This window comes from Nycticebus coucang, chromosome X, assembly GCF_027406575.1.
Source record: "Nycticebus coucang isolate mNycCou1 chromosome X, mNycCou1.pri, whole genome shotgun sequence".
In the NCBI taxonomy this organism is placed as follows: Eukaryota; Metazoa; Chordata; class Mammalia; order Primates; family Lorisidae; genus Nycticebus; species Nycticebus coucang.
This window is the reverse complement of record NC_069804.1, coordinates 39,499,362-39,513,446: the sequence shown is the minus strand read 5'-3', so window position 1 is coordinate 39,513,446 and position 14,085 is coordinate 39,499,362. Positions and strand designations below refer to the sequence as shown.

Here is a 14,085-nt window from a genome sequence, read left to right as displayed (position 1 = left end):
TTCATTAGAGAAGTCTGCGGTCACTCTGATGGATTTGCCCCTGTAGGTCAACTGGCGCTTACTCCTGGCAGCTTGCAGAATCTTTTCTTTTGTCTTGACTTTGGACAGGTTCATCACAATGTGTCTTGGAGAAGCTCGGTTAGAGTTGAGGCGACCTGGGGTCCGATATCCCTCTGAAAGCAGTGTGTCAGAATCTTTGGTGATATTTGGGAAATTTTCTTTTATAATATTCTCTAGTATGGCTTCCATTCCTCTGGGGCATTTTTCTTCCCCTTCTGGAATTCCTATAACTCGTATGTTGGAACGCTTCATAAAGTCCCATAATTCTGACAGGGAACGTTCTGCTTTCTCTCTCTTCTTTTCTGCCTCTTTTACTATCTGAGTTATCTCAAAAACTTTATCTTCTACCTCTGAAATTCTTTCTTCTGCATGGTCTAACCTGTTGCTGATACTTTCCATTGCATCTTTAAGTTCCCTGATTGACTGTTTCATTTCCTTCAGCTCTGCTATATCCTTTTTATATTCTTCATATCGTTCATCTCTGATTTGATTCTGTTTTTGGATTTCCTTTTGGTTATTTTCCACTTTATTAGCAGTTTCCTTCATTGTTTCCATCATTTCTTTCATTGTTTTCAACATGTGTATTCTAAATTCTCTTTCTGTCATTCCTAACATTTCTGTATAGGTGGAATCCTCTGCAGTAGCTACCTCATGGTCCCTTGGCGGGGTTGTTCTGGACTGGTTCTTCAAGTTGCCTGGAGTTTTCTGCTGATTCTTCCTCATGGTGATTTCTTTTATCTGTTTCCTTGCCCTAATTTTCCTTTCACTTCCTCTTGCTCTTTAAGTTCTCGTGCGTGCCTGTGGAGGTTGCGGGCGGGTTTAGACGGATTGAACACACGCGATCACTTGCCGGTTTTCCACTGTTTTAGTCCTCCTCTTGGAGTCCAGAAGTCTCTCGCTGACTCCGTGTATCCTCTCAGGGGTGATGATAGGCAGATCCCACCAGCCAGAGATGCCTGGAGTCCTATATCCCCAGACTCCGAAATACAATAAAATTTATTTCAATCCTTTCATCATTAATGTGGCCAATAAAAATAGATTATATTATTATCTGAACTATTTTGCATTCATTTTATTTATATGTATTAAGAATGTATGCGTATATAATCATATAGTAATATATATAGTTTTTATTCTTTTCATAACTTACTTTTTTTTATTTATTTCAGACACATATAATGAACCAGAATTCCAATGAAAAGTCATTTTACTTAACACCAGTTCAAAGACAAAAGGTACAATATAAACATTTGATTTTATTATGGTGGGTAAGAACTGTTTAAGTTAATTTTGGAAAGAAGGTTTCTGGAAAGAACACAGGAAAGGTAAGAGCACTATTTACTTTGGAATTTAAAAGACAGAGGAATACAGTATAAATGACTTGGATTTTTGATTGTTCTATTGGTATGTATATTCTGTGATGCAACAAGTTTTATTGCTGTAATTTGCTCCTTGGGATCACTAATTTAAGTTATGATAGGCATACATTTCTATCTATCAAGTAGTAGATTATGATTACAGTTCTGATGTCCAGGAAGGGGCTAGTATTTATTAATAGACTGGCTCTTTGACTTTGGTTGAGTATGATTTTGAGTGAGTTACTATGCTGATATTACTGGATGATAATAATATTTCTAGCTCTAAAATTGTGTGATTTTATTGAAAATATTTGATAATTTTGCATTTTTGGTATTGAAATTTAATTTATCAAGTAATTGATAGGATAAAAACAAAATTAAATGTTTAGAAATTAGTTAAAGACCATTCATAGGTGAGAAAAAGAAACTTTTAATGAATAATGAATAGCAAGAGGATGAAATTTTGTTTGTGGTTATGGTTTTTACAACTCTGGAGAAATAAAGGCATATCCTGAATTTTCCTGGCTTTAAGGATGGTTGGGATAAAAGGATGAGGAGCTTGGGGATTGGTAAAATAAATTAGAGAACTGTAAAGGAGACTATTAAAAAAAATTAATTTCTATTTCTAGTGCCTTTGCTTCACTTTCAAGTTAAAAGTACTTAAAACTGAAGCCATTGAAACATAAAATTTTGATAAATTATAAAAATTTAGAACCAGTCCTCATTAGTTCTATCTACGTTATTGAGAGGTCTGCTGAATAACAACATTCCTTTGAATGTAAGAGAGCTGTTCTTCCACACAGTGTGGAATGTTGACTCAGTGAATGTTGACTATTTTGTTGACTAACTATACTTCTAAGCAGGCATCTTTCCTGTGTTTTTCCTTTCTCTTCTCAGCTGCTTTATTGTGCTAGGGAAAGAAAGGCATGCACACTTAGAAATCAGTTCTGGCAACTGAGTCTGTCTCTCTTAGGGCTCTTGAAGGAATCATGACTTCATAAAGAACAACACCTAGAAAAAATAGAAAAGGAAAGCACTTCCTTTTAAGCTCATGTGTATTTTATATTTTATATAGTTCTCTGAAGTTTCAGCCCTACCAAGCCTACTTCAGTGAATAAAAAGTATTTATTATACTATTTCTATGTATTTCCTTGTTAATTTTTAACTTGTCCTGATTTAATAATTTATTTGCAAGAAATGAACATTTTTCCTAGGGCTAGCACTCATTACAATTTATAAAATTTGATTTAGTGAGGTTTTACTATCCACATACCCAGATTCCTCAAATATTTGAATCCATTAGCTTGTAAAATGTATGTTAACCATTTGTTGCTGCCCAGTGTTGTACAGAAGGATATTAATATTATATTGTTACTGTATTATCAAATTTTGGTGTTTGATTTCATAGTTTTTATACAAATCTTATTTTTTACCCTTAGTATTTTTTCGTGTACACAAATTATTATAATTAAAGAATTTAATAAAGAAGGAAAAGGGTGAAAAATTTAAAAACCCATAATAAAGATTTTCTTTAGAAATGAAAAATATATTCTTTAGTTTGTAGATAAAAAAGATTTCATATGCAGTTTTTATTTCTGTTCTTGTAGAATAGCTATTAATTTTTACAATTATTTTACATTTTTATTTTCATTAATTTGTAAATGTTCAAATCAAAATTTTAAAATTAAAAATGGTAGAAGGTGGAAAAATCATACTGAGCTGCACTATGTGTAAGAGAAATGTACATTTTTTAACACCATCTTCAAAATCTGTCTGGAAATGAGTTTTATGTAAGGATTCCTTTATACTGGGAAGAGGGGCAGAGAATAAATATTTATGGTATTGGGATTAATGGCAAAATTAAGGCAGGTAGGAAAACTTGAAAGTTAAGCAAACGCAGTTACATATTACTAAATCAAAATTAGATGTATCATAGACCTAGAGAGTGACATAAATTATTCCTAAAGAAAATAACATCTCAGCAAAATATCTGGTAAAACTGGACATTTAAATTCTTCTAGTGCAACTTTGTAAAATCTTGGCAGTAATTTATAGTACATAAGTTACCTTTGTTAACTAATAGTAGTATGATGATTGCTTCAAAAAATTTACAGAAACAAGAAACAGTTGAGAAACTGATGCAGCGTACAGCTCATACTGAAACTGGTGATAGTAAGGAATATGAAGAGAAGTCAGAAATGAAAGAAGAGATAATATATAAACAGCATTTGGCTAAAGGGATATACATGTTGCAAGCAACTGCGACCATGGAAGAATTTTCAGATGAGGAAGTAGGTAATGACTCAGGCCAGGTGAGGCCTCAGACTGACACCGATGGAGAGGGTTTTCAAAAAGAGGTATTTAGCCATGATAATAAAAGTGATGTTGATCAACTTGATGCTCAGGAACTAGAAAAGGAAAGTGATGGAGGATGCAGTCAGGAGGATTCAGAAGCAGAAAAAAGTGTCTCTGAAAAGGAAACTAAGCTGGTGAAAATAACAGGTCTGGAGGATATAAGAAAAAGGGAAGAGAACACAGAAAATACTAGTTTATTCTTTGACAACGTGCCAAATAGAGATGTGAATACTGAGAATGAAGAAAATAAAGATTTCATTAGAAAAGGAAGTGGCAAGGAAGAGGAGGTTTTTGACAGTGAAAGAGAATCAGAAGAGCCAGACAGTTATGTGGAAGGTGAAATCGAGAGTCAGCAGGGTGTAGCTGATGGATTCGAGCAGTCTGAGTCAGTAGAAAGTAGTAGTGGAGAGAAAGAGGATGATGATGTGCAAACTGACCAAAGCGTGCGATATAGCAGAAAATTTACTGAACAAGAAAATTGGGAAGAAACTGAACCCAAGATATCCAAATTCATGGCAAAATATGATTTTAAGTGTGACCACTTGTCAGGGATCCCAGAGGAGCAGGAAGGAGCAGAGGATTCAGAAGGAAGCGAAATAGAGAAGGAAGAGTTAGAGACACCAGAGGAAAATGTGGAGGTGCATGGAGGAAGAAAGGAAGAAGAAACAGAGAACCTGTCAGATGACCTTACAGACAAAGCAGAGGTGAGTGAACATGAAGGAAAGTCAGGGGCAGAGGCAAAGGACTGGCCTGAAGGTGGAGGGGACAGGATCTGTGAGGGGCACGGTTCAGAAATGGAGCAGCAGCAAAGGGACAAGGGGGAGGAGCAGGATGAGAAGTACAAGGAAGGAGAAGAAATGGAGAGCCTGGGAAAGGGAGAGAAGGGCCTAAAAGAAGAAAAGGAATGGGAGAAGAGGGATGAGGAAGAACAGGAAAAAAATGAGATGGAGGAAGGAAGAAACCAAGAGATGGATGAAAGAGAAGGAGAGGAGGAAGAAGAGGAAGAGGAAGGGGAGGAGAAGAAGGGAAAAGGGAAAGGAGAAGGGGAAGAAGAAGAGGGTGGAAGAGAAGGGGAGGAGAATGAAGGAACAGAAGAGGAAGAAGAATTGGGGGATGAAAAGGAGGAAGGAGAAGAGCAAGAGGGAGAGGGGAGAAAGGAAAAAGGAGGGGAGGAAGGAGAAGGGGAGGAATGGGAAGGGGAAGAAGAGGAAAGAGAGGGAGACGGGGAGGAAGGAGAAGAGGAAGGAGAAGAAGAAAAGGAAGGGGAGGAAGGAGAAGAGGAAGGGGAGGAAGGAGAAGAGGAAGGGGAGGAAGGAGAAGAGGAAGGGGAGGAAGGAGAGGGAGAGGAAGGAGAAGGGGAGAGAAGAGAGGAAGGAGAAGGGGAGGAGGAGGAAGAAGAGAGGGAAGGAGAGGTAGAGGAAGAAGAAAGAGAGGGAGAGGAAGAAGGAGAGGAGGAGGAGGAAAGGAAAAGGGGAGGAAATAGGAATGGAGAAGAGAAGGAAGAAGAGGTATATAGTGAGGAAGAAGAAAGGGAATATCAGGAGATATGTGAGGAAGAGAATGAAAGGCAGGAAAGGCAGGGTGAAGAAGGGGGGTCCAAAAAAGTGAGCAAAATAAAAGGATCTATGAAATATGACAAATATAGAACATATCAAAAGAAGTCAATTACTGACACACAGGGAAAGGGGAAAGAGTGGAGACTCAAAGTGCCTGTGCAGTCAAAACAGCATTTTGAAAATGGGCCATCAGGTTCCAAAAGATTCTGGAATAATGTATTACCACATTATTTGGAATTGAAGTAACAAACTTTAAATTTGACTTTATGCCCAGCTAAGCAATTTGAATGCCCTGTATATGACATATACTTATTTACATTTTATTAAATTAATTTTATGTCATGGTTATTTTATATGTGGTTAAAAAAAACCTGATACCAGTTGTGTTAAAGGGTCAAAGACAAATTGTAAGCACTGATAAATTTTGCCTCCTTATAAATTAATACTTTGGTGTATTTCTCCCTCAAATTATAAATCTCTAACTAGAAAATATTAAAAGGCCATGTCAGATAATTAACATATATTTCTCATTAAAGATAGCATTAGGAAATAGGCGTGTACTATTAAAGTATTTTGTTTATAGATATATTGGTCTATTTAAAAATGGTACAGATCCTTAAGTGCTATAACAATTTCTTGTGAATATGTTAGCACATTTTTTCAATCTATGATTATAGTTTACCTATTATGTATAATAATTTTATAAGAATTGATGATATTCTAATGCTAAATTGAGGCATTGCCCTTTTTAAGTATTGTATTTTTACCTTTTATGTGTACTTATTGCAAAAATCAACAAAGTGACACCCGTGTTCAAAACTTACATCCTAATAATATCTTTTTTAGATGGCATTATATCTAATGAAATGGAGATTAACTCAAATGTATATGTAAAACTTTAGATATTTGTCATCTAGGCAAAGCCAGTCAGTGGGCCTCAGCTTCCTCTGTAAAATGGAGTGGATGACATGATAACTATAGTCCCTTCTATCTCTTTGATTCTTTTCATTTTGGTAGTCTGACTCACTCTGTCATTTTTGTTATTTGCATATAAGAAATTTTGTATGGAAGAAAAATTACACTTTAAAATTCATTTAATTTTCTATACAATTTTGTTCTTCTTGAAAAATTGTGATAGCTTTAATGTCTCTTGTCTTCTGTAATTCTGTATTCTAAACTCCTATAATTCTAAGCTTTAACTGTACTATCAGAACCTTCATTCCCAGAATCTGTGATGTGCTCTCAGTGTATTCTTCATTGACTATTTTGTAATTCTCAGTTTGTCTGTTGTTTGTGAGAATGTTTCAAGTAAAATAAAGATTAAATGTATACAGTTAGTAATTGTTTGTGAAAAGGTACACTATCTAATATTAGGTATTGAATTTTAAAGAAACTAGATTTCTACTTGAGTAATTTCAGTAGTTCCTTAAAATTTTTAGTGGATATAATGCAGCTAGTTCATTTTGATTGTGGCTTATTCAAAGTTCCCTTTTCAATTGATTTCCTTTCCCAGTCCCTTTCATGTATTTTGAACACGAGGGATTTCTTATACTTAACTTTTATCAAGGAGGATTTTGATGGTAAACTTCCTTTGAATTTGTGTGGTTGAATTCTTTGCCCCTTTGATTCTTTGACTGAGAAATAACCAGAATTATACCTTAATTTCCTAGGAGCAATTGTAATTTTTTTCTCAGCTGTAAGGATCTCTGGTGCCTTCTAACTAAATATACTGATTTGGCATTGCAGTGCTTTACCAAATTCTATCATGTTCATTAGGTGTTAGTAGAATAGAGTTAATATTATGATAAAATGGATGTGCCAAACATGGTTATTAAAAAGACTTAAAGTGATTAAATAAGATAAATGACAGATATTATAAAAGCCTTCAAGGAGATGAGAAACTCTTAAACCTTTATTAACATAATAAGGTATGGATATTCAACTTCCACTGATGAGATAATCAGCCAGCAATACTGAAACTATGTCCTAAAATGTAACCATTTCAGTATTAGAATTGGTCTAGATGTTTATATTTATACAGAATTTCTTCATATTTTCCTGGCCAAATTTTTTTTTGTTCTCTTTGGAAGCAAGTCATGTAAACATAGAGCACTGGCCTAGCCGCTCTGAAACCAGGGCTCTACTCCTAGATTTATATTTTTGAGCTATCTGACCTTAGGCCAGCTTCTTAGCCTTTGCAGGCCTCAATTTCTTCATCTGGAAAAGTGCAGAATGAGAATGGGTAACCTAAGCAATTCTATAGGAATAGCAGTTGTTCATTGCCAACTAGAGCTTTGATGGACCCAGTATTTCTAATATCCTTTCTCCTCAATAAAAAATCTTGAGTCTAGTCACCCAGAGCATCCCACCTTCAAACTAACCGGAAGATACACTAAAGTAAGCAGTTATCCTAAACTAAGCATACTTTGTGTGTCTACTGTTCAGTGAACATTTATTTAGTCACGTACGTTGTGCAAGTCTGGTACTCTCTAGAACAGTGGTTCTCAACTTGTGGGTTGCAACCCCTTTTTAATGATGAAAATACACTGCATCGTTAGGAAGGTTGAGAACCACTGCAGAAGTTTATAGAGAGGCATTTATGGCCAGTTAGTGGTAGGGTGGACACAGGAGAAGCAGGTCTTGGCAGGCTTTCATGAACAGAAGTGATTTACATATTTGTAAATTTTATATATCTTAGAAGAGAAAGAAAGGGAAGTTTAAGAATGAGAACACATTGTCCTTTCTGAATTAACACTTGGTTACATAGATTAAAATAACTAGTTCCTTCCTTACTGTCCCTATCTTCTGTATGTTCAAGCTTTTATTGTAGTTTATCACTGATCATTACTGAGAGAAGTATGAGTTGTATATATAGAATCCATTGAGTTATAATTTCCTAATGAGGACTGTGACAGAAAAAGACTTTAAGGTAAGCTGCAAAGGAGTACCTACCACAGAAGCATCTGCTGCTGCTGACCAGCAGCACTCAAGGTGAGTGCCATTGAACTGTCTTTTGTTATTTCAGTATAGAGATAGACTTGCTATATATGTACATATCAAAAATAAAACATGAAAATGGACGAAGGTGCTGGAATTTTTCCTTTATTCTTTCCATTAGGAAAATTCAGTGTGATATTGTATGCCCAGCACCTGACACATACCATAATTTGGCACATATTTTCATTAAACATTTACATACCAAATACCAAAGAAGGACAGAAGCTTTTCCAAGTCAGGTAAATCTCAAGAAGGAAGGGCAGCTTAAAGTCAACCTGCTATGGCCATCTTACCTGTCAGGGACTTGAGACATAGATTTCTGAAAGAATTAAAAGGAGTCCCTGTGGCTCTGTTATTTCTTAACAATTCCCTTTTGTTTCTTGATACCCCTATGCTTTGAGTCATGGCTACCCAAAGATAAAAATACGGTCAGAAAACAAATATATGGCTTTCCTCCACTAAATCCCTTAATTAATGAGAAGAAAATGGTTTTGTATTTTGGGTATGCAGAGAGTAAAATATAGCCCCTGATCTCAAGGAACTCTTGGGCCATTTCCATAGGCTGAGCAGAAAATGTCCTCATACAGTAGGGTACTTTAGTAATAGAACTTTATCTGCTACGGGGAAAGGTTAGGGAGAAAAGAGGGCTTTCAAGGAGTGAGTAGTGAACATTGAACTGAGTCACATGAAGTAAAACATAACCAGGCAAAGGGGTTGAGAGGAAGGGGGCTTTCCAGGTTGATGGGAGTCATGAGGGCATTTTGGTGTGACTAACTACAGCCTAGAGTATTCTTTGGTCCTACACAGAGAAGCAGAGAGCCTTTATGTGTTTGTAAAAGATGTCAGACCAAAAGAGTCAGTTGACTACACTTGGGTTTTTGTAAGATCATTCTAACAGCAATACAGAGGGTGGATTGGAACGGGACAAGACCAAAGTCAGAAATACCAGTTAGAAGTCAGTTAACAGTAAGTCAGACAAGGATTGAAGAGGGCGCCTGGATCAGGACAGTGGGTATAAAGAGGTGGGGACATGTGCTATTGAGAGAGATTTGGGAATAAGATTGGAAGACTTAGTAAAGATACATAGCTAGGAAGGAAGAGAAGGGGCAAGCTTTCCTCATTTCTGGCCTAGAAAAGTGAGGGAAAATTAATGCTAATCAGCAAGATTGAGAATAGGGAAGTAGGTTTGGGAGACAATTGTGGATTTGTTGATTTTAGATTGTCTGCAGGACATATTCAGTAGGCAGATACATGTATGGTTCCAGGGGGTCAGGGGAGATTGCTGAGTATTTTAAGCTTATTAAAACTGGATTTGAACCAAAGGAAACATTGCTAGCGTGAAGAGAGATGAGACCTGAAGACAGCATTCTGGGAAACATTAGTAGGTAAGGTTGAGAAATTGAAGTTTGGAAAGAAGGTAGTTGGAAACACTAAGAAAGAGAGGTGCTGCCCAAGCCAAGGAAGGGTTTCAGGGAGAAAGGAGTGGTAGCAGCTACAGAGAGGGCCTCTGGGATGTGACCTAGTAGAGGGCTAGGGGCAGAACCCACACTACTAGGAAAGAAATATTTGTTTTGCATAGGAGTAGAATCAGAACTAAACTTTGAGAATTACACGTCAGATATTGGGTGCTGTTGATATAATTCTCAGTATAGGAAAGGGGAATAGACATTCCAAAGACTTTAGTACTCTGGAAAAAAGTCCTAAATTTTTATTTGCAGTTAATGTAAAAATAAGAATAGGATACTATTAATGTTAAGTTGGGGACCAAAAGAAGAGTCTGCAATGCTTTAAAAGTCAGTGAGGGAAAAAAAAAAAACAATTATGAGGACAGCCATTATGATTTTCAAATTATTTGGGCAGGTTTGCGAATGAGCATGGTCTTTGGAGTCCAGTAGACCTAAGTTCAAATCCAGCTCTTCACTGATTAGCTGTGAGGACACCTGGAAAAGTTTTTGTTGTTGTTGTGTTGTTTTGTTTTTGATCTTGCTAAGTCTTATTTCCCTCTTTTAATAAAAGAGTGGGTCTTTTACTTAACACGTGAAACGTGTTACAGGCACTCAGCAAATGGTAACCTGTATCACTCTAATTATCCTCTCTGATCACACCAAGGCAGGTGCAAAGCTACACTCATGAATCACCAAGTCACCAACTGGTATACATGAGTTTAGTCCTATGAGTCTGACACATGTTTAAAAACAATAGTCAAAAATAAATTGGTTTATGGAAATTAAGTAGATTACAATAATAACCTGTAAGTATGAGGTGAAGTGAAACTCTCCTGTTACATACCATACATGGGTCAATAATGCCCCTTAACATTTAAAGTGTAATGAAAGGCTGATGGAACTCATGAAGTTAGGCTACCATATATGACATTGAGGCATGTAATAAATCCAGAATTATAGCACAAAACTATGCTTTATTGTTTGTTTGTTTTTCTTACTTTAAAAAAGTGTAGTACACACAGAGAAAAGTACATATCCTATACTTGTATAGCTCAATGTATTTTTCACAAACTGAACACACCCATTACAAATTGATCAGCATCTAAATCAAGGAAAAGCACATCATCAGCTCCCCCAGAAGCTCCCCTTCAGCCCCCTTGAGTCTTTTTCCTTTCTCCACCCTAGCAATCTCTAGTCCTTAAAGCATGCAATGTAATTGTATTGTTAACCAAACTCAAACCTTAGGAGAAACCTTTGCTTTTTGGATCTTTCCCTTAAATATAAAAATGTTGCGTCAGCCAGAGCAAAGACTGCAGCCTCACTGTGTCTTGTCTGACCAATACAAAAGGGTCTTTTTGTGAGAGGTCAGGCCCATTCACTTTTTTTTTTTAACATATTCCTAACTCAAGACTACCTCTTTGCATCTTAATGTGATTCTAATGCCAAGAATGTACTTAAACTTTACCCTTTCTTTTCATAAAATGCCACTATTGTGCCAATCTCTTCCAAATTGTTTCAGTTTGAAGGTAAGTGCTTTCTGTGATTTAAAGTAGTTGTCCAGATGTGTATAGAATAATTTTATTTGTGTTTAGTAAGTGCAAAGTGCTATAATTAATGATGCAGTTTCTCGTGAAAACATCATTTTCTAATAGCTTTCTCAAATTTAGAAAATGATACAGTTCTAACAGTTGTTCATCGTTACAGATTTTCTTATAGTTAATGAGAAACATTGTAGTTTATTATAAGATGAGTGTTTCACTTGTTCCTAAAATAATATAAAACTCCAAGGTTCTTCTTATATCATGATGTTATCCTATGGTTACATTAATACCTTAGTTAACAAAACTGACTGGAGTTGACCCAGGTGATTTTAGCCAAGCTCTCCAAGTAATTAAGGACTGTGGGAACACAGCTCACTGACCCTCCCTCTGTGAGACAAAAAGGGTGTATTATAAAATTCTCTATCTCAGGACCATTATTCTTTCTAGTTAGCCTTTCATTTACATGTATTTATGAATACAACTGTTTATACGTCGTGAGTCTTAAATCTAGTAATCTTGCTTCCCACCCCCTTTCATTTGTCTTCTGATAAGTTTAGCTGCTCATATGTGTATCTGACTAGGCATAATATACAACATATAAGTCACTTAGAGGGGAAATCATGCAGAAACAAAAAAAGCTTCAGAAGTTAGTTGATAATTGTAGCTGCCTTTGGCTAACTCTGTCCAACCTAACCAATCATCCTTTGATACAACTGTCTGCTCAGGGTATCATGTTCCCCTCTCCCATATTCCCTCTCTTGTATACACCGCCTCATGACCCTGGATTAACCTAAGTCAGTTTCTCCCAGAGTAGCTTCTGAAACGTTTTTAAATCTCAAAGCCTTACTTAGGATTTGCCTACCCCTTGGTGGGAGTGCTGTTATGTCACATCCTTGGTGCTGCAGGCTTGAGGATGCCACTTGTATTTATTACTAAGGTGTACAATATAAATGTGTCCTCTCCTTAGTCTGAACTCTGTCATTTTGTATTTTTATCAAAAGGAAGGTGAGTTAATTAGTAGAGGCATTGTTTTCCAGCCACCTACTAAACATTCTGTTGGTTATAAGGCTTTATCTTTAGCCAAACAGACAATAGGAAGCTGACCACCAGAAACTATTACAGGGTTGAAGGGGATAAAGGGTATATGTGATCTGAAGCATGAGCTTTGTATGAACACTGTTCAAGGGGGTAAATGGCACTGATTATTGCTTCACTTACTTTAGAGGCTGTTATAACCTTAGTGAAAGGTGTGAATGAAAAGCATAGGGGGGAAATCCATAAGGAACCTAATCTCTTAATGATAATTATTAAGAGTATTTCATCCAAAATAAGAACTAAAAACAATCTGAGGTAGAATAAAGGCTAAAACTAGTATTTTCTGTTTATATTTAGTATGTGAGCACTGTATAATTTACTATCAGTCTATCAAATCCACAGACAAGCTGTTTTATAATTTGGATTAGCTGGCTAGTAGCCAGATAGAACAAGTTCTGCCTCTGGTTAGTTTTCCCTCTACTTCTAATAACTGAGAGAAAACCATTTAAACTGTCTATGTCCCTTTATCTTATACTTAACCTCTCTCTTGACTATCAGTGAATCATATCTCTAAAGTGATTCTAAATAGCTACGTTTTGGAAAATGAACATAGATAAAACAAATCTTTTTAACATTTCTCAATTTTAAAAGCACTCTTTGAGACAGCCACGAAAGCATATTTCATTTTTTTTTTTTTCATTTTAACCTTGTCATAGATGCTCATAGTTTTTTGGTATTTTAGTAGTTGAAATAGAACAGCAGGCATAATATAGGAATATAGTGACATAATAGTCAGCATGGATTATGTAGTATTTTATTGGACTTCAACATTTAAGTTAATATTCTATGTGTTCTTTGAGATGGTATTATTTATGACAGCAATATCAAATCTGTTTTTACAAAAGTAAATCTTACTCTTCTCTCAATTTTGTCACAGCATCACAGAGTGTCAGAAACAGAAGAAACAGAACCAGAAAGTGTGCCTGAGAAAATTGATGCTGAAAATCTGGAAGGTGAGAAGAAAACTGCAGAAGGTGATAAAATTGTTCCTGAAGGTGACCACAGTGAAACTGAAGAGACAGAAATAACTGATGACTCAGCTAAAAGCATTGAGAAGGTATGATGATAGGTGGTTAAATCCTGAGATCCTGCCTAAGAGAATAAGGGTCTCCAAGTTCCTGTAGAGGTTGGATTCTAACTTTATTCAGAAGCAGAAATACTTCTATGAATAATTTCACTCATGTACTATAGAGAAAGGCTTTGGCTAATTTATGAGTTAGGCTATGTTTGTTTTTAGAATACTTTCTACATTGCTTGGTAGCATTCTGTTTTCCATAAGTGGAAGCCTATGTATGAGACAGGATAGTATATTGTTGGAAAATTAATCAAGTTCAGCACCCATTCCTTGAAATGTTAAAAATGCAAAGTTAGAAGCCCTGGTACTGGTGACAGAAAATGGGATGCATATGTGTACCCACACCTGCACATATTTACATGTGCATAGATGACTGAAAGCAGTTTCTAATGTGATCAGTTTCTAATGTCCTCAAATATGTAGTCTAGGTAAAAGTATTTATTAGGAGGAATGGGAGAAGCTGTCAGTGAGGAAGCAAAAATCATCTTGAAAGTGGGGTTAAGGATGCCAAAAAATAATCTCTTCAATTTGGCAGTTTTGCCTGAGAGTGACCCTGCTAGGAGATAGTTGATAAGTTTGAAGTTATTCATTTTCTAACCCTAC

The 14,085-nt window shown here is 36.1% G+C and overlaps 1 protein-coding gene across 8 annotated transcripts in view; it reads left to right on the top strand.

Moving 5' to 3' along the window:
* Window positions 1–14,085, top strand: part of RPGR (retinitis pigmentosa GTPase regulator) — a 63,097-nt gene that overhangs the window by 35,741 nt on the left and 13,271 nt on the right. For 4 of the 8 annotated variants that reach the window (XM_053580536.1, XM_053580533.1, XM_053580538.1 and 1 more), the window contains 3 exons: window positions 1,230–1,295; window positions 3,533–4,477; window positions 13,285–13,464. In XM_053580536.1, coding sequence (XP_053436511.1) covers window positions 1,230–1,295; window positions 3,533–4,477; window positions 13,285–13,464 — 1,191 coding nt within the window. Of the gene's footprint in view, window positions 1–1,229; window positions 1,296–3,532; window positions 5,612–13,284; window positions 13,465–14,085 lie in introns of those variants that run through there. The other 4 variants (XM_053580542.1, XM_053580539.1, XM_053580540.1 and 1 more) reach the window with 2 other exon arrangements.